General features: G+C 46.0%; 1 protein-coding gene across 1 annotated transcript in view; it reads right to left on the bottom strand.

Moving 5' to 3' along the window:
* Positions 1-10,882: 10,882 nt before the first annotated feature.
* The window catches only part of LOC126204045 (protein O-mannosyl-transferase TMTC2-like), a 198,891-nt gene continuing 189,160 nt past the window's right edge, over positions 10,883-20,613 (bottom strand). Inside the window, exons 8-9 of the mRNA XM_049938469.1 lie at positions 11,295-11,554; positions 10,883-10,900 (exon numbers count right to left, since the gene is read on the bottom strand). Coding sequence (XP_049794426.1) covers positions 10,883-10,900; positions 11,295-11,554 — 278 coding nt within the window. The remainder of the gene's footprint in view (positions 10,901-11,294; positions 11,555-20,613) is intronic.

Raw genomic sequence — 20,613 nt, 5'->3', positions numbered from 1 at the left:
TGTTCGCATTGACGGCACTTTGAACCGTGGACGTTACATTTCAAATGTGTTACGACCCGTGGCTCTACCCCTCATTCGATCCATGCGAAACACTACATTTCAGCAGGAAAATGCACGACCGCATGTTGCAGGTCCTGTACGGGCCATTCTGGATACAGAAAATGTTCGACTGCTGCCCTGGCCAGCACATTCTTCTGATCTCTCACCAAACGAAAACGTCTGGTCAATGGTGGCCGAGCAACCGGCTCGTCACAATACGCCAGTCACTACTCTTGATGAACTGTGGTATCGTGTTGAAGCTGCATGGGCAGCTGTACCTGTACACTCCATCCAAGCTCTGTTTAACTCAATGCCTAGGCGAAACAAGGCCGTTATTACGGCCAGAGGTGGTTGTTTTGGGTACTGATTTCTCAGGATCTATGCACCAAAACTACGTGAAAATGTAGTCACATGTCAGATCTAGTATAATATATTTGTCCAATGAATACCCGTTTATCATCTGCATTTCTTCTTGGTGTAGCAATTTTAATAGCCAGTAGTGTAGTACTATGTCAGTATCGTTTTGTACTTGGCGGGAGCCTTGGGGTGCTTGAAAGTACCGTTAGCAGGTTGACAGCTGCCGGTCTCTCGCGAGTCTGCCTCAGCTGGCTGCGGCGCGGCTGGGCAGTGCCTGGAGCAGTCTCCGGGTGCGTCCTAATGGTCGCCCGTTCCAGCTGCGTGTCCGCTGCCCGCGACGCACGGGAGGAGGCCTCGTGATCCACACTGCTTGTCTGCACAAAGCGACAAGCAAACAGGTGCTACTACGCAATACGATCCCGACTGCCGGTATCTAGTCTATTCTTATTTCCATGGTACAGCAATGCAGCAGATACAGACAGATGGGTAACGAAGGCGTCATATAGAGAGATTCAGAATACTACACCATGGGCACACATGCAGGGCTTAACTGTGAAACACATAACACATGTGACGCCCCCCTATGAGAGGTCTTGGGCACAGCTCGCCTGAGCGCGTCGTGTGTAGTTTGCACACACCGATTTGGAAGTAGAACAGCGTAGTGAGATGTAGTTCTCAGGTTGTGAGCTTACCAAACGTACCGGGACCAGGCTCCTAACCGCGAGGCAGTCAGTGGGAATTTAGGATTTTTCATTTGAGGACGTGAGCCAAGACTGATATAGACAATGAGAAAAGCTTTTGAAATGTGATGAGAGAAAGCACATTAATCAGTTAAGTGGGTGATACTGGCAGCAGATTTTAATAGCAGAGTAGGCAAGGACAGGGACCGCAAACCGAATGGGATGTATGAGTAGGTTGTTACGAATGAGAACGGCAAAACGTTCGTGGATTTATAGGAGCCTTACCATTTATTTTATTTATCAGTCTTCTGACTGGATTGGTGATACCTGCCAACATTTTTGTCTCAAATTAGTACACTACTGGCCATTAAAATTGCTACACCACGATGATGACGTGGTACAGACACGATATTTAACCGACAGGAAGAAGATTCTGTGATATGCAAATGATTAGCTTTTCAGAGCGTTCACACAAGGTTGGCGCCGGTGGCGACACCTACAACGTGCTGACATGACGAAAGTTTCCAACTGATTTCTCATATACAAACAGCAGTTGACGGGCGTTGCCTGGTGAAACGTTGTTGTGATGCCTCGTGTAAGGAGGAGAAATGCGTACCATCACGTTTCCGACTTTGATAAAGGTCGGATTGTAGCCTATCGCGATTGCGGTTTACCGTAGCGTGACATGGCTTCTCGCGTTGTTGGAGATCCAATGACTGTTAGCAGAATATGGAATCAGTGGGTTCAGGAGGGTAATATGGAACGCCGTGCTGGATCCCAACGGCCTCGTATCACTAGCAGTCGAGATGACAGGCAACTTATCCGCATGGCTGTAACGGATCGTGCAGCCACGTCTCGATCCCTGAGTCAACAGATGGGGACGTTTGCAAGACAACAACCATCTGCACGAACAGTTCGACGACGTTTGCAGCAGCATGGACTATCACCTCGGAGACCATGGCTGCGGTTACCCTTGACGCTCCATCACAGACAGGAGTGCCTGCGATGGTGTACTCAACGACGAATCTAGGTGCACGTATGGCAAAACGTCATTTTTTCGGATGAATCCAGGTTCTGTTTACAGCATCATGATGGTCGCATCCGCGTTTGGCGACATCGCGGTGAACGCGCATTGGAAGCGTGTATTCGTCATCGCCATACTGGCGTAACACCCGGCGTGATGGTATGGGGTGCCATTGGTTACACGTCTCGGTCACCTCTGTTAGCATTGACTGCACTTTGAACAGTGGACGTTACATTTCAGATGCGTTACGACTCGTGGCTGTACCTCTAATTTTCTCAGAATTTCGAACATCTTGTACCAATTTACATTGTCGAACGCTTTTATCAGGTTGACAGATCTAATGAAGTTGTCTCGAATTTTCTTCAGTCTTGTTTTTATTATCAATCGCAACGTCAGAACTGCCTATCTGATGCCTCTACCTTTCCTAAAGCCCAAATGATCGCCAACTAACAAATCATCAGTTTCATTTTCCATTCGTGTGTGTCTTATTCGGTCAGCAAATTGGATGCATGAGCTGTTAAGATAGTTGTGTGATAATTCTCGCACTTGTCGGTTCTTCCTATCTTCGTAATTACGTGGATGACGTTTTCCCGAAAGATAGACGGTATATCGCCAGGCTCATACATTCTACATGCAGATGTATGCCTTCCTCCTTATTTGATCGTAAGTCTTCAAAAGCTCTATTAAATTCTGATTCTAGTACTGGATCTCTCATCTGTTCCCTGTCAACTCTTGTTTCTTCTTCTGTCAGGTCATCAGACAAGTTCTTCGCCTCACAGAGGCTTTCAATATACTCTTTTCATCTATCTTCTCTCTCCTCCTCATTTAACAATGGAATTCTCACTGCACTGTTAATGTTACCTTGTTTTAATGTTACCTTGTTTTTGTACTTTTATTTCCGTGTTCCGGAAGTTAACTGAACGTTTATGTACTTCCCTCTTTTGTCGGTCATCTGAAGTACTTTTTCTGTTACCCATTGTTTCTTGGCAGTTAACTTAGTTTTACCTATGTTTTTCTTTCCAGTTTCTGCGACAGGCCTTTGCACAGATGCCCATTCCTCTTCAACGGAACTGCTTACTAGCTACAAAATATCGCCTTATCTACAGCCTCAGAACTTCAAGCGAATTTCTTCATTCCTTAATAATTCTGTGTCCCACTTGCTCCCGCATTGATTCTTCCTTAGTAATCTCTTGAATTTCAGTCTACAATTCACCATTACTAAATTGTGATCTCAGTCTACATCTGTTCCTGGGTACGCCTTAAAGTTCAGTGTGTCTCTGCCTGACCATTATGTAGTCTAACTGAAATCTTCCCTCATATAATTTTTTCCTATCCATCCTACTGCAGCCTGAGATTCGTCTTAAGTAATCCATCTAAGTTACAAACAATTTTTCCCCAGATGACGTCCCAAGCTTCCACGCTGTACAAAACTACATTCTGCGCTGGAATACTATACATTCTCTTCTTCGTTGCTCTTCTTATCTTTTTGTTCCACAAAACAGAGTCCATTGCCCTTTTTACAACTCCTCCTTTATTGATCCAACGAGTGATTTCATCATTACTTGTGCTCTGTTTATTAAACAGCGTTATACCCCAAGATATTTTCTCTTTCCTACACCTACACGTACTTCTCCATCTACCTCCAAATTACTTATTTTTCCCGTTCCAACGGCGAAGGACGCACACTTCTTCATGTTCAACTACAGGACAACCTTATTATATTCCTCTATTATATTTATCCATAAACTTATCATATAGCTCAGATCATCTTCATCTTGTACAATCTGATCATCTGGAAAACATGGGCTACATATCTTGTTGTCCTCTACTGCCATCCCCATAACCAGGCATTTTGTATGCCAAGTTTGCGAGACAGCATCTAGATATTGTTTAAAGCGGGTAGGTGACAACCTACACTCCTGGAAATGGAAAAAAAGAACACATTGACACCGGTGTGTCAGACCCACCATACTTGCTCCGGACACTGCGAGAGGGCTGTACAAGCAATGATCACACGCACGGCACAGCGGACACACCAGGAACCGCGGTGTTGGCCGTCGAATGGCGCTAGCTGCGCAGCGTTTGTGCACCGCCGCCGTCAGTGTCAGCCAGTTTGCCGTGGCATACGGAGCTCCATCGCAGTCTTTAACACTGGTAGCATGCCGCGACAGCGTGGACGTGAACCGTATGCGCAGTTGACGGACTTTGAGCGAGGGCGTATAGTGGGCATGCGGGAGGCCGGGTGGACGTACCGCCGAATTGCTCAACACGTGGGGCGTGAGGTCTCCACAGTACATCGATGTTGTCGCCAGTGGTCGGCGGAAGGTGCACGTGCCCGTCGACCTGGGACGGGACCGCAGCGACGCACGGATGCACGCCAAGACCGTAGGATCCTACGCAGTGCCGTAGGGGACCGCACCGCCACTTCCCAGCAAATTAGGGACACTGTTGCTCCTGGGGTATCAGCGAGGACCATTCGCAACCGTCTCCATGAAGCTGGGCTACGGTCCCGCACACCGTTAGGCCGTCTTCCGCTCACGCCCGAACATCGTGCAGCCCGCCTCCAGTGGTGTCGCGACAGGCGTGAATGGAGGGACGAATGGAGACGTGTCGTCTTCAGCGATGAGAGTCGCTTCTGCCTTGGTGCCAATGATGGTCGTATGCGTGTTTGGCGCCGTGCAGGTGAGCGCCACAATCAGGACTGCATACGACCGAGGCACACAGGGCCAACACCCGGCATCATGGTGTGGGGAGCGATCTCCTACACTGGCCGTACACCACTGGTGATCGTCGAGGGGACACTGAATAGTGCACGGTACATCCAAACCGTCATCGAACCCATCGTTCTACCATTCCTAGACCGGCAAGGGAACTTGCTGTTCCAACAGGACAATGCACGTCCGCATGTATCCCGTGCCACCCAACGTGCTCTAGAAGGTGTAAGTCAACTACCCTGGCCAGCAAGATCTCCGGATCTGTCCCCCATTGAGTATGTTTGGGACTGGATGAAGCGTCGTCTCACGGGTCTGCACGTCCAGCACGAACGCTGGTCCAACTGAGGCGCCAGGTGGAAATGGCATGGCAAGCCGTTCCACAGGACTACATCCAGCATCTCTACGATCGTCTCCATGGGAGAATAGCAGCCTGCATTGCTGCGAAAGGTGGATATACACTGTACTAGTGCCGACATTGTGCATGCTCTGTTGCCTGTGTCTATGTGCCTGTGGTTCTGTCAGTGTGATCATGTGACGTATCTGACCCCAGGAATGTGCCAATAAAGTTTCCCCTTCCTGGGACAATGAATTCACGGTGTTCTTATTTCAATTTCCAGGAGTGTACATCGCTGCCAAAGACTCTCATTCACCCCGAATTCTTCTCTCCAGCTATTCTCAATACTTACTCTCGTTGCATTATTTTCATATAATTTCACAACAACCCTTAACAATCTTTGACCAAATTGTGTCTTCTTCAACTTTTCCCGCAGATTGTTGTTTGATACATTATAATAGGCTGTTTCTGGGTCAATCAATGCAACACGCGTCTCCAGTCCAAACTCTGTACGTTTTTCACCCATTCATTTCATTGTAAAGATGCTGTTCATTACGGACCTTCCAGCTCGGAATCCTGCTTTCTCTTCTTGCTACATGTGACCCGTTTCTTTCTGTACCAGATCTTTCAGTACCTGCGAGTACAGTCTTCCGACGAAAGGGATCACTGCCAATCACCTATAATTATTTGTGTTATTACGTGACCCTTTCTTATGTACCGGTCTAACGTGACACGTTTCCTATTCCGATGGAACACCTTCTCTGTCAGTACTCTTTCAAATAGCACCTTTAGCATCTTCATTGCTCCAATCTTCACCAGCTCTGGATGTGTTGATCTCTATCCTCGTGCCTTCATGTTACAGCTGCTCACAGCATGTTCAAGACTTTTTATATCTAAAGGCCGTAACTCCTGTTCCATCTTCACGTCACATCTACGTGGAAATTCATGCCGAAATTCCCGGAATAAATCCTCAAAATAGTTTGCCCGCTGACCATGAGTAATATTATTATGACGTGTCCCTAGTTAACACTAGCATTGACTTGACTGTTCTCCATGCCTCAGCACTACCAGCCCCGCCATTTATCCCTATTTAATGCCCTATTTAGAGACCTGTATCTATCTCTACTTTGTCATCCACACTGAAGAACGTCAAAGAAATTTCGTTTGCCTTTCAGTCGTCTCTGCTAGTTTTAAATTCCACCAAACTGATTTCTTCTTCTTTTCATGTTCTTCAAGAGCTTCTTCTGCAGGTAAGACCTTCTTTATATGCTCATAATGCTGTTCTACTGTTCTCTCTGCACTCTCTAATTTCTTTGTCAATTGCTGTTAGTATAAATACTTAATACTATCTTCCCTTAGACTGTCAAACTTACACATTATTACCTCAGGTTGACCGGCACGTTGCGATCTCTTCTGATCACTACTACTCCAGAGACTGTAGGGGATTTAATTGTACATTCCCCTACATAATGGTCAAGTCCACAACCTCCCTCCCTTAAATTCTAAGATACTGAATTTTTAAATTGTCCTTTTGCTTCGAGACTGGATAATCAGTAATTGATTTCAGCCGTCTTGTCTGCTTGTACGATATAAATTAAAGTACGTCTTTATAATCAAAGAATTATTTTCTGCTCTTAATTCATACAGCGTACCCTTGGTCTACAGGATAGCGTCATTCACTAATACTCAAAATATCATGGATCCCGGGTTCGAAACTCACTATCCGTTAAATTTAGAATAAAAATCACGAGCAATGGCGTCGAAATTTTCTATATAAAATGTCACCATCGTTCTAGCAACGGCCTTGTGTAAGAGGACAGAGGAGCGGACAGAGGTTAAGCGCATTCTCTTGCACTTTGGGTAGGAAAATACCCCTATGGGAGAAGAATCAGCAGTGGTCAACGGCATACGGATGCAGAAGGCAATGGAACCCACTACATTAAAGACACATAACGTGTATACACAGAACATGTGGCCTGTAATTGAAAAAGTGTCATGATGACGTCTCCATTGACAAAAGATTCCAGAATAGTCCCCTATTCGCATCTCTGGGACAGAACTGCCAAGAGTGGAGGTGACCATGAGAAAAAGATTGAATAATCAATGAAAGGATAACGTTCTACGAGTCGGGGCGTGGAATGTAAGACGCTTCAATGTGGTAGAAAAGCTAGAAAATCTGAAAAGGGTAATGCTAAAACTCAATCTAGATATGGTGAGAGTCAGTGAAGTTAAATGGAAAGAAGACAAGGATCTCTGGCTAAATGAGTAAAGGGAAAAATTAACAGCAGCAGAAAATGGTATAACTGGAGTAGGATTCGATATGAATAGGAAGGTAGAGCAGACTGAACTGTCGTTAACAGTTTAGTGATAGGACTGTTATCATCAGAATTGACAGCAAACCAACACCGCCAACAATAGTTCTGGTGCACATATTAACGTAGCAATTAGAAGATGGAGATATAGAGAATATGCAGGGTGAGTCACCTAACATTACCGCTGGATATATTTCGTAAACCACATCAAATACTGACCAATCGATTCCACAGACCGAACGTGAGGAGAGGGGCTAGTGTAATTGTTTAATACAAACCATAAAAAAATTCACGGAAGTACGTTTTTTAACACAAACCTACGTTTTTTTAAATGGAACCCCGTTAGTTTTGTTAGCACATCTGAACATATAAACAAATACGTAATCAGTGCCGTTTGTTGCATTGTAAAATGTTAATTACATCCGGAGATATTGTAACCTAAAGTTGACGCTTGAGTACCACTCCTCCGCTGTTCGATCGTGAGTATCGGAGAGCACCGAATTACGTAGGGATCCAAAGGGAACGGTGATGGACCTTAGGTACAGAAGAGACTGGAACAGCACATTACGTCCACATGCTAACACCTTTTTATTGGTCTTTTCACTGACGCACATGTACATTTCCACGAGGGGTGAGGTACACGTACACACGTGGTTTCCGTTTTCAACTACGGAGTGGAATAGAGTGTGTCCCGACATGTCAGGCCAATAGATGTTCAATGTGGTGGCCATCATTTGCTGCACACAATTGCAATCTCTGGTGTAATGAATGTCGTACACACCGCAGTATATCTGGTGTAATGTCGCCGCAGGCTGCCACAATACATTGTTTCATATCCTCTGGGGTTGTAGGCACATCACGGTACACATTCTCCTTTAACGTACCCCACAGAAAGAAGTCCAGAGGTGTAAGATCAGGAAAACGGGCTGGCCAATTTATGCGTCCTCCACGTCCTATGAAACGACCGTCGAACATCCTGTCAAGGGTCAGCCTAGCGTTAATTGCGGAATGTGCAGGTGCACCATCATGCTGATACCACATACGTCGACGCGTTTCCAGTGGGACATTTTCGAGCAAAGTTGGCAGATCATTCTGTAGAAACGCGATGTATGTTGCAGCTGTTTGGGCCCCTGCAATGAAGTGAGGACCAATGAGGTGGTCGCCAATAATTCCGCAACATACATTTACAGTCCACGGTTGTTGTCGCTCTACCTGTCTGAGCCAGCGAGGATTGTCCACGGACCAGCAATGCATGTTCCTGCAGATGCTGCTCGCCGACCGTGGCCCGTGTTTGTTACAACACGCAACTGAACGTCGGAGGTTTCAAGCGTCGACTTTAGGTTACAATATCTCCGGATGTAATTAACATTTTACAATGCAATAAACGGCTCTGATTACGTATTTGTTTATATGTTCAGATGTGCTAACAAACCTAACGTGGTTCCATTTAAAAAAACGTAGGTTTGTGTTAAAAACATACTTCCGTGAATTTTTTTATGGTTTGTATTAAACAATTACACTAGCCCCTCTCCTCACGTTCGGTCTGTGGAATCGGTTCGTCAGTATTTGATGTGGTTTACGAAATATATCCAGCGGTAACGTTAGGTGACTCACCCTGTATATTAGGGTAGCGAATGGAAATCTCAGTACTTAAAGGGAGATCCAAAGAAGAGCGGCGCGTTTCGTCACAGGGTTATTTGGTAAGCGTGATAGCGTTACGGAGATATTTAGCAAATTCAAGTGGCAGACTCTGAAAGAGAGGTGCTCTGCATCGCGGTGCAGGTTTCGAGAGGGTGAGTTTCTGGATGAGGTATCGAATATATTGCTTCCCCCTACTTATAGCTCCCGAGGAGATCACGAATGTAAAATCAGAGAGATTCGAGCGCGCAAGGAGGCGTTCCGGCAGTCGTTCTTCCTGCGAACCATATGCGACTGGAGCAGGAAAGGGAGGTAATGCAGTGGCACGTAAAGTGTCCTCTGCTACACACCGTTGGGTGGCTTGCCGAGTATAAATGTAGATGTAGATGTAGAGACAAAAATGTAATGGTCCTGGGGGAATGGAATGTGGCTGCAGGGGAAGGAGTAGAAGAAAGGGTTATGGGAGAGTATGGGCTTGGTACTAGAAATGAGCGAGGAGGAAGACTAATTGAGTTCTACAATAAATTTCAGTTGGTAACACTGAATACTCTGTTCAAGAATCACAAGAGAAGCAGGTATACTTGGAAATGATCCGATCAAAATGGATAAGGATATCTGTGACGACAACCAACAAAAACAGCTAATGTGGTATGGTCATGTGAGTAGGCTGTATTAAGACAGGATAGTACGATGGATACCATCCCAGCCGAAGAAAAGGGGTTGCTCAAGAAACAACTGGCCAAATGATGTGGAGGAGCCAATGGAAACAAGGAATATAAATGATGAGGAAAGTCAAGACAGAAGAAGATGGCGACTGGAGGCAGAGAGGTGGCGCCAGCTGTAGATAATCCTCAAGTGAAAGTAGTGACAGGGCTGCGATGCTGAGCTACTGGAGCAGTTACACTCTGATAAAGAGTCAGTACGCTACTTTGCTACCAGGCCCTCTGTCTCACAGACTTTACGGGAAAATGTAAGTAACGCAGATGAGTAGCAAAACAATTCTCCAATTTTGAAATAAAGTGTTAGTAGTATGTTGCTTGAAGCATTCATGTCGATTAAATACCTAGGTGTAACGATGAAAAGCGACATGAAATGGAACGAGCACATAAGGATGGTAGAAGGTAGGCGAATGGTTGACTTCGGTTTGAGAATTGTAGAAAAGTGTACCTCATCTAGAAATCAGGCCACGTACAGAACACTTGTGCAATCCATTCTTGAGTACTGCTCAAATGTTTTGAATCACCACTAGGTCTTATCATGGGAAGATATTGAAACAATTCAGGGGTGTGCTATGAGAGTAGTTACCTGTAGGTTCGATCAACACTTGAGATGCTTGAAGGATTCGGATGGGAATCTCTGGAGGAAAGAATTGGATCTTTTCGTAAAATACTGGTGAGAAAGTTTCAGGGACAAGTATTTAACACAAACTGCAGAAAGATCCTACCACCATCAAGATATACCTCACGCAAGTGGCACGAATACACCAGACATCACGGTTCGTTCGAAAGCATACAGACAGTCGTTTTTCCTTCACTCCAAGTGCGAATGGAACAGAAAAGGAAATGACTATCAGTGGTAGAAGGAACCCTCCACCATGGACAATACAGTGACTTGCACACTACGCCTGTAGACAGATGCCCTCACTCCTGCCTCCAGTAGGCAGGCAATTTGCATCCGGTCTTTTATAACGCCAGGCATTGCACTCGCTTACCGACATGGTTACACAGAGTATTTATGTTGCCAATATGCACATTCAGAGAAATCTGGTAAGTTCTGTTCAGTTTTCACAACTCTGGAAGTAGCTGAAACAGAGTAAAACAAGTCGTTCTTGGGCCATCTTGGAGAGTGGAAGAATCAAGTAATTCAATCGGAAGAACTATGTCCAGTCTCCATTGTATCACAAAAAGACATTAACATATTTTGTAATAATTTTATGTGTCACTTGTGTACACTTGCAGAGAGCACTTAAATACAGAAAATTTGCCACTTGATGTATTTGGAAGGTAGACAAAAGTCTGAAGTATCGGATTTTTCCACTGACTAGGCAGATGTAGGGATCTGATAGTTGACTACCAAAACAAAGTTGACAGGATACATGGAGACGTTGAGCGTCGATCAGAATGAGCCTCGGACACTTGGAGCGGACACGGAAATGCTTCTTACAGGTAGGGCGAGAATGGCTTCCGGTGCACCCACCTGTTGAGCGGGCCCGTGCGGCGCCGCCGCAGCGTGTCGGTAGAGGTCTCTGTCGGCGGCCTTGGTGGCGCCGGTGTCGAGCTCTGGCGCGGCATGCAGCAACTGCGCCAGTCGGCGTCCTGCCGCCACAGTGGCCGCTTCGTGCGCGGCGGGGTCCCGCAGGCCCTCGCTGCTGAGCCGTGCGCACTGGGCGTACAGCTGCGCCGCCTCCGGGCGCCGACCCATCGCCTCAAGCAGGCGGCCCAGCGACACGTAAGCCACTGCAACACGTCAGGCGTGTTACACTGGTACACTAGATGCCCTATCCAACACCAAAAATATGACGTGCAAAGGTTTAAACCTTTTCGCCTCCCAAATACACACATAAAAGAAAAGTTTTGCCTAACCCCGGTTCCCAGAACTCCTGAATATAGACGTTCACTGTGGATATTGTATCACAGACACAGTCCCTTTGACTGTTCAGAAATGTCACTAAAGATGTGAACAACCATGCATGAGCAGCGCCTGTTAGACGGAGGGGGTCCGATCGCCGATCAGTTCCAGTCATTCCACCAGGAAGGAGGTACACAGCTCGTGTTGTCTGTAGTTCAACCATACCTAGACGGTCAATACCGCGGTTCGACTGCGTCCGCATTTGTGCCAGGAAGGGCTCTCAACAGCCGACCGCAGTGGCCGAGTGGGTCTAGGCGCTTCAGTCTGGAACAGCGCGACCACTACTGTCGCAGGTTAGAATCCTAGTGTGTTATGTCCTTAGGTTAGTTAGGTTTAAGTAGTTCTAAGTTCTAGAGGACTGATGACCTCAGATGAAGTCCCATAGTGCTCAGAGCCATTTGAACCATTTGGCTCTCAACAAGGGAAGTGTCTAGGCATGTCGGAGTGAACCAAAGCGATGTTGTTCGGACATGGAGGAGATAAAGAGAGAGAGTAACTGTTCATTACATGCCTCACTCAGGCCTCCCAAAGGCTACTACTGCAGTGGATGACCGCTACCTATCGATTATGGCTCGGAGGATCCCTGACGGCAATGCTACCATGTTGAATAATGCTTTTCGTGCAGCCACACGACGTCGTGTTACGACTCAAATTGTGCGCGATACGCTGCATGATGCGCAACTTTACTCCCGACTTCAATGGCGAGATCCATCTTTGCAACCTCGACACCATGCAGCGCGGTACAAATGAGCCCAACAACACGCCGAATGGACCGCTCAGGATTTGCATCACGTTCTCTTCACCAATGAGTGTCGCATATGCCTTCAACCAGACAATCGTCGGAGACGTGTCTGGAGCCAACCCGGTCAGGCTGAACGCCTTAGACACATTTTCCAGCGAGTGCAGCAAGGTGGAGGTTCCCTGCTGTTTTGGGGTGGCATTATGTGGGACCGACGTACGCCGCTGGTGGTCATGGAAGGCACCGTAACGGCTGTACGATACGTGAATGCCATCCTCCAACCGATAGTGCAACCCTATCGGCAGCATGTTGGCGAGGCATTCGTCTTCATGGACGACAATACGCACCCCCATCATGCACATCTTGTGAATGACTTCCTTCCCGCTCGACTACAATGCCAGCATGTTCTTCAGACATGAATCCTATCGAAAATGCCTGCGATATACTGAAAAGGACTGTTTATGGACGACGCGACCCACCAACCACTCTGAGGAATCGAAGCCGAATCGTCGTTGAGGAGTGGGACAATCTGGACCAACAGTGTCTTGATGAACTTGCGGATAGTATGCCACGACGAAAACAGGCATGCATCAATGCAAGAGGACGTGCTTCTGGGTATTAGAGGTACCGGTGTGTACAGCAATCTGGACCACCACTCTGAAGGTCTCGCTGTATGGTGGTACGACACGCAATGTGTGATTTTCATAAGCAATAAAAAGGGCGGAAATGATGTTTATGTTGATCTCTATTCCAGTTTTCTCTATAGGTTCCGGAACTCTCGAAACCGAGGTTATACAAAAAATTTTTTGAAGTGTGTATTAGTTGGTATTTTAGTTTCTAAGTGCAAAGTCGAGAGCAGTAATGTATGCAAGGAAGCGCCACACCTTCCAAATGATACGAGAAAGGGGTTAAGATAACAGAGAATCGGATATTACTTACAATGCTTCATATAAACCCCCAAAAATGAGCTTTAATATAAAAATATAAAATAACACAATGGAACGATCTTGTTGTGACACGTAAAAGTTCGTTTTCATTTAATATATTTAAATTTTGCATGAAACATTTACAATATTTTATGCAAGTGAGACGAAATTGATGAAAAATGTTGTGCAAAATGGACAAGGAGGTAAAATTGAGATATTGCTAGAAGAATTTGACAGAGTACTAAGTCGAACCAAGGCCCGTAGAGTAGATGGAATTCCTTTGGTATTATTGTAATCCTTGCAAGTCATATGAGAGAGCCGAAATGCCCTCAAACTTCAAGAAGAACGTAATAGTTCTGTTACCAAGAAAGGCAAGTGGTCATAAATGTGAATATTACCGAAACATCTACTTAATACGTCATGGCCGCAAAGTACCTGTATCAGTATTATTTACGTAGTAATTGGAAAAACTAATAGATGTAGACCTCAGGGAGTACCAGTTTGCGTTCTATAAAAATGTAGGAGCGTGGAAAAGAATCATAACACTGTGACATACCTTACAAGAAAGGCAAATGTAGGTTTATAGCATTTTTAGATTTGGAGAAAGCATTTGACAATGTTGAGTGGAATACACTCTGTGAAATTCTTATGGTAGTAGGGATAAAATACAGAAAACTGAACGTTACTCTCAACTTGTGCAGAAATCAAACCGTAAGAATCGAAGGGAATTAAAGGGAAGCAGTGGTCGAGAGGGGAATGAGACAGAGACGTTATTCAGTCTGTACATTGAGCAAGTAGTAAAGGAAATCAGGGGGAAATTTGGAAAGGGAATTAAACTTTCAGGTTTTTGATGTTATTGGAATCCTGTCAGAGAAGGTGAACTACTTAGAAGATCAGGTGACCGTTATGCATAGCATCTTGGAAAGATAATGCTAGATAAAAATTAACCAAAGGGAAGCAGAGGTATTGCAATGTATTCGAATTAAACCACACGATGCTGAGGGAATCAGATTAGGAAATGAAAAGCTGAAAGTAGTAGGTGATGATCGCTGAAGAAGAGACGATATAAAATGCAGACAGACAATAACAAGAAAAGCTTTACGGAAAAAGATAAAATTGTTATAATAGATTATAAATTTAAGTGTCAGACAGTTTTTCCTCAAGGTATTAGTATAGCTTGTTGCCTCACATGGAAATGAAACGTGGACGATAAACAGTTCAGACAAGACATTAATAGCAGCTTTCAAAATGCGGTGCTACAGAAAAATGTTGAAGGTTCCATGGGTATACCGAATAACTAATGTGGAGGTAATGAATCGAGTTGGTGAGAAAATAAAGGTATGGCACAACCCAACTAAAAGAAAAACACATTCAAAAGCGTGAAGGCATCATCGAATTGGTAACGGGGGAAATGTGAGGAGAAAAACACTGTGGAGGGAGACAAAGACTTGACTACACTGAACAGGTGCTAATGGATGTAGTTTGCTGCATAAAGCCAGTCTTCGGACTGAAGACAACAGTAACAACAAGAAGGACAACAACATTATTGAAGTTGTCTTCAGACATCTCCCATTAAGTGTGAAACAGCAAAATGTCGACGCTTCCATATTTCGTTAAATATCCATGTCTATGTTTCGGTGGTGGAAACAATAAATCCTTTGGAACCACCATTCACATTGCTGAATAATGCAACGTGGTTCATGTAGTTTTCACTTGTGCCTGACCGCAGCCGGTATGAAATCCTAATATGGCAGCGAGCAGCAGATTCATGAATGATACAGACTTTGTGGTTGCCACAGTTCACAGGCCTTTGGTCCCACACACTATCCTAAATTCAGAAAATATTAATCAGCTGTTGTGACACACTATACAGTTCAGATTTACATGCTAGAACTGGCCAGTGCATGAGCCTGAGTTTCTGAATAGTGTGCTCTGTCCAGTTATCTCTAGTATTTGAGACCAAAATAAGCTTAAGAAAATTTGTAACTCGTGGGATGTGGCACTGGCCTGTGTCTCCAGTCCACTCAATGCTTCATTGCACATATTTTCATCATAAAGATAATTATTACATAATTACTTTGCATACAGATACAAATAAAGGAAATAAATAATGAGATCGGACAAATTTTTTATTGAATAACTAACATTTTCCACATAGCTTTGCCTCCATATGTTTTCGACACTTATATTGAACGTACCTCCTCCTGCTTCTCTGTGTTCACCTCTTCCTCCCTCTGTTCACATCATCCTCTCATCTATCTATCTCCTCATTTCCTCTCTCTCTGTCCCTTCAGCTCTTCCTCCACCTTTTTGTCCATTTCCTCTACCCCGTCTCTCTGGCTATATTTTCCTCCATTTCTCTCTGGTCATGTCCTACTCTTCCTCCGACTCCTCCTCTCTCTTTCCATCTCCCACTCTCCCTCTTCCTTTTCCACTTGCTCACTATGACTCTACACCTTCCACCTACTTCATACATCTCCTCCCCCCCCCCTATCCCTGTTCCTCTTCTCACTCGGTCCATCCCCTCCTCTTCCCATCTTAACTTGTCCCCAGCCATGTTCAGTGGCATTTGCAACCCCTGCGATACATTTCAATAAAGGAGGCTGATACTCCCATAATATGCTTGTCATGGAGGGTGGGCTACGCATCAGAGGCCTGAAAATAATTTATTTTCCCCTGAGGTACAGGCTGCCATACAAAGCAGGTCGATAAAGCAGGCTGATACTACTCCAAAACAATATACCTGTCGTGCAAGGTAGCCTACATACGTTTCTTTCAAAGTAGCTTGCCCTGCAAAGCAAGTTGATTTGGGAGCCCAATACTGTTCCAATACCTGACGTGCAGGACACCCTATACTCTAGGAGCTGGAAAAACACATTTTTGGCCTATCTCCGATCCTACTGGAGCTAGGAGGTTCACATTGCTGATACTCAGAGACCCGCTGTTTCTGTGCCAAATTTGCTTGAAATCGATCCAGGAATTTTGGAGGAAATCCTAGATGTATATACATACTTGTACACTTTGATTTATATAGGCCTACATAACAGATTTTGATACGTAATTGATTTTGCAATACACTGTCTGCTAGAAACATACAGAAAAGGAATTAAAGCAGAGAGAGCCAATACGGCCGACATTATGGCACATCTCATAGCAGAGGTGTAGATGGTTGGATCTCTGGGTGATGTAAGGTGGAGGCAATGGATACAATTTGGGTTGCAAGTCTCGAAGCTTCTAGCACATCAGCGCTTCTTTATGTTGTTCAAGCACTGTCCTAAGAGTTGGGGAGGAGGAGGCAGGGAAAGGTGTATAAATCAACTTCATTGAGTTCCCAAGGTATTTTCAGAAGAAAGATTTACTCAAAATGGCTATAAGTTCTTTCTTGCATTTGGTTTTTAAGGAGAAGACGTTGCAGAAGGTCCCTGTATATAAGTTTCCATGTCAGAATGCTTGACAGAAGATCTTTGTGACTCGTAGTCTTGACTTCTGGATCTTATACTTCCAAGAGATTCAGGGAATCTGCTTTACTATTCCGTCATTTGATCACTATGAATTATGCTGAGGGCACCTCTAGCGTCCTCGTAGAACTCCAGCAGTTGATTTAAAACCATCCGCTAGTGTTAGAGACGAATCCGCAGTTCTGCAACTTGCCTCTTCTGTGAAATGAGTCTCGCAAGCGCTAGCGCTTCCTGCCTGCGTCTTCTTAGCGATACTAGATAAACCGCTGATGGCCACTGGGTCGCGATTAGTATCGTTCCGCTGTATGTGGTCCCCTTTTTTGTGAGAGTCTCTGAGTGTTGATTTTATATGTAGGACCCCCATGACAAAACCAAGATTAAAGGGAACAGACGGTTAATTTATCACTGCCTCCCGAGAAGTAGAAAAACTTACGCCAGCTGGACAGTGCTAAAGGAAACCTGTCTGAGAACGTACGGGTTCGGCGTCATCTAGAACGATTTTGCTATCTCCTCTTTGGTGCTAGAACACAAGTGCAGTTGGGGAAGTGCTTTGTCTTTTATTTGCAAGTCCAGAAAGTCTCTGGGCTTTTTTAATGGTAATTCTGTTCTGATTGGCCAATAGGAAACCTGTCTGAGAACGTACGTGTTCGGCGTCATCTAGAACGATTTTGCTATCTCCTCTTTGGTGCTAGAACACAAGTGTAGTTGGGGAAGTGCTTTGTCTTTTATTTGCAAGTCCAGAAAGTCTCTGGGCTTTTTTAATGGCAATTCTGTTCTGATTGGCCAATCGACCCTTATTCACATGTGTAATGGGGAGAATGCGCCACTTGCTGACATTTCCAAAGATCGATAAGCAGTTAGGTGTTGAAGAGCTCCACCCGTCGTCAGCTGGGCGATGTATACAACGGGCTTCACTTGCACGCTAGCTGGGCGCCAGTAGAATAGTGGCGGCAGGCATCTTCCTCACTCAGCCTCTCTCACGGTCAGAAAAATGCATCGACGCAGAAGGTCACTGTGGTCCTCCTAACGCAGTATACCTAATCTGCGTACACGGAAGAGCAAAACTATTACGACCGCCTCTTTAATAGCGCGTTGGTCTATCTTTGGAGCAGAATACAGCAGCGGTTCTGCGAAACATGAATTCCAAAAGCCTTTGTTCGGTTCCCTGAGATATTTGGCACCAGATGTCTACGGTCAGGTCGGGCAATTCCTGTTAGTTACGGTCCAGTGTCTTATGCGCGCGGAGCGGCCGCCCGGTAGGGTCCCAGATGTGCTTCATTGGTTTCAGATCAGTCGAATGCGGTGGCCAAGGCACAAACACAAATTTGAGTCAGTAACATATGCCTGAAACAAACGTAGTACAATACTGGAATTATGACACGGACAGTTATCCTGCTGGTAGATGATATCGCTGTCTAGGAAGACGTCCAGGCGACAGGTGGTCCGCGATAATGTCCATATAGGCCCCAGCTGTCATAGTGCCTTTGATTACCAGGACGGAATCCACGGTAGCCGAGGTGAATGTCTCCCTTAGCACAATACTGCACCCCTATTCATTATGTATGTGAATGACCTCCCTCTTAAAATTCAACAAGAAAAAATGGTACTTTTCGCAGACGATACCAGTGTCATACTAGAGCCTCCTAGAGAGAGAGAGCAACAGCTGAATTGGTAAATGACATTTTCCAAAGTATTATTAAGTGGTTCTCTGAAAATTGACTCCCTTAAATTTTGAAAAAGCATACTGCAGTCAGCGGCATACCAACTGCTGATGTAGCACATGATCACGAGTCAGTTAATATAGGGTAGAATGCTCCAAAGTTTTGGATTTACATATTGATGTAAACTTGAAGGAGGGTATTACTGCGCTTTTGAAACAATTCAGTTCAGCTACTTTTGCGCGTCGTATAATTGCTAATCTTGGAAACAAACGTATCAACCTCATGATATCCAAAATGAGATTTTCACTCTGCAGCGGAGTGTGCGCTGATATGAAACTTCCTGGCAGATTAAAACTGTGTGCCGGACCGAGCCTCGAACTCGGGACCTTTGCCTTTCACGGGCAAGTGATCTACCAACTGTGCTACCCAAGCCCGACTCACGCCCTCTCCTCACAGCTTTACTTCCGCCAATACCTCGTCTCCTACTTTCCAAACTTCACAGAAGCTCTCCTTGGTAGAGCACTTGCCCGCGAAAGGCAAAGGTCCCGAATTCGAGTCTCGGTTCGGCACACAGTTTTAATGTGCAAGGAAGTTTCAGCCTCATGATATATTTTGCATATTTGCACTCAATAATGCCTTATGGAATAATTTTCTGTGGTAACACATCACTTAGAAAAACAGTACTGATTGCACAAATGAGAGCAGTAAGAATAATACACTCCTGGAAATTGAAATAAGAACACCGTGAATTCATTGTCCCAGGAAGGGGAAACTTTATTGACACATTCCTGGGGTCAGATACATCACATGATCACACTGACAGAACCACAGGCACATAGACACAGGCAACAGAGCATGCACAATGTCGGCACTAGTACAGTGTATATCCACCTTTCGCAGCAATGCAGGCTGCTATTCTCCCATGGAGGCGATCGTAGAGATGCTGGATGTAGTCCTGTGGAACGGCTTGCCATGCCATTTCCACCTGGCGCCTCAGTTGGACCAGCGTTCGTGCTGGACGTGCAGACCGCGTGAGACGACGCTTCATCCAGTCCCAAACATGCTCAATGGGGGACAGATCCGGAGATCTTGCTGGCCAGGGTAGTTGACTTACACCTTCTAGAGCACGTTGGGTGGCACGGGATACATGCGGACGTGCATTGTCCTGTTGGAACAGCAAGTTCCCTTGCCGGTCTAGGAATGGTAGAACGATGGGTTCGATGACGGTTTGGATGTACCGTGCACTATTCAGTGTCCCCTCGACGATCACCAGTGGTGTACGGCCAGTGTAGGAGATCGCTCCCCACACCATGATGCCGGGTGTTGGCCCTGTGTGCCTCGGTCGTATGCAGTCCTGATTGTGGCGCTCACCTGCACGGCGCCAAACACGCATACGACCATCATTGGCACCAAGGCAGAAGCGACTCTCATCGCTGAAGACGACACGTCTCCATTCGTCCCTCCATTCACGCCTGTCGCGACACCACTGGAGGCGGGCTGCACGATGTTGGGGCGTGAGCGGAAGACGGCCTAACGGTGTGCGGGACCGTAGCCCAGCTTCATGGAGACGGTTGCGAATGGTCCTCGCCGATACCCCAGGAGCAACAGTGTCCCTAATTTGCTGGGAAGTGGCGGTGCGGTCCCCTACGGCACTGCGTGGGATCCTACGGTCTTGGCGTGCATCCGTGCGTCGCTGCGGTCCGGTCCCAGGTCGACGGGCACGTGCACCTTCCGCCGACCACTGGCGACAACATCGATGTACTGTGGAGACCTCACGCCCCACGTGTTGAGCAATTCGGCGGTACGTCCACCCGGCCTCCCGCATGCCCACTATACGCCCTCGCTCAAAGTCCGTCAACTGCACATACGGTTCACGTCCACGCTGTCGCGGCATGCTACCAGTGTTAAAGACTGCGATGGAGCTCCGTATGCCACGGCAAACTGGCTGACACTGACGGCGGCGGTGCACAAATGCTGCGCAGCTAGTGCCATTCGACGGCCAACACCGCGGTCCTGGTGTGTCCGCTGTGCCGTGCGTGTGATCATTGCTTGTACAGCCCTCTCGCAGTGTCCGGAGCAAGTATGGTGGGTCTGACACACCGG

The sequence above is a fragment of the Schistocerca nitens genome, chromosome 9 (assembly GCF_023898315.1).
Source record: "Schistocerca nitens isolate TAMUIC-IGC-003100 chromosome 9, iqSchNite1.1, whole genome shotgun sequence".
Lineage (NCBI taxonomy): Eukaryota > Metazoa > Arthropoda > Insecta > Orthoptera > Acrididae > Schistocerca > Schistocerca nitens.
The sequence above is the reverse complement of the archived record's forward strand: the minus strand, read 5'-3'. Positions and strand labels throughout refer to the sequence as shown.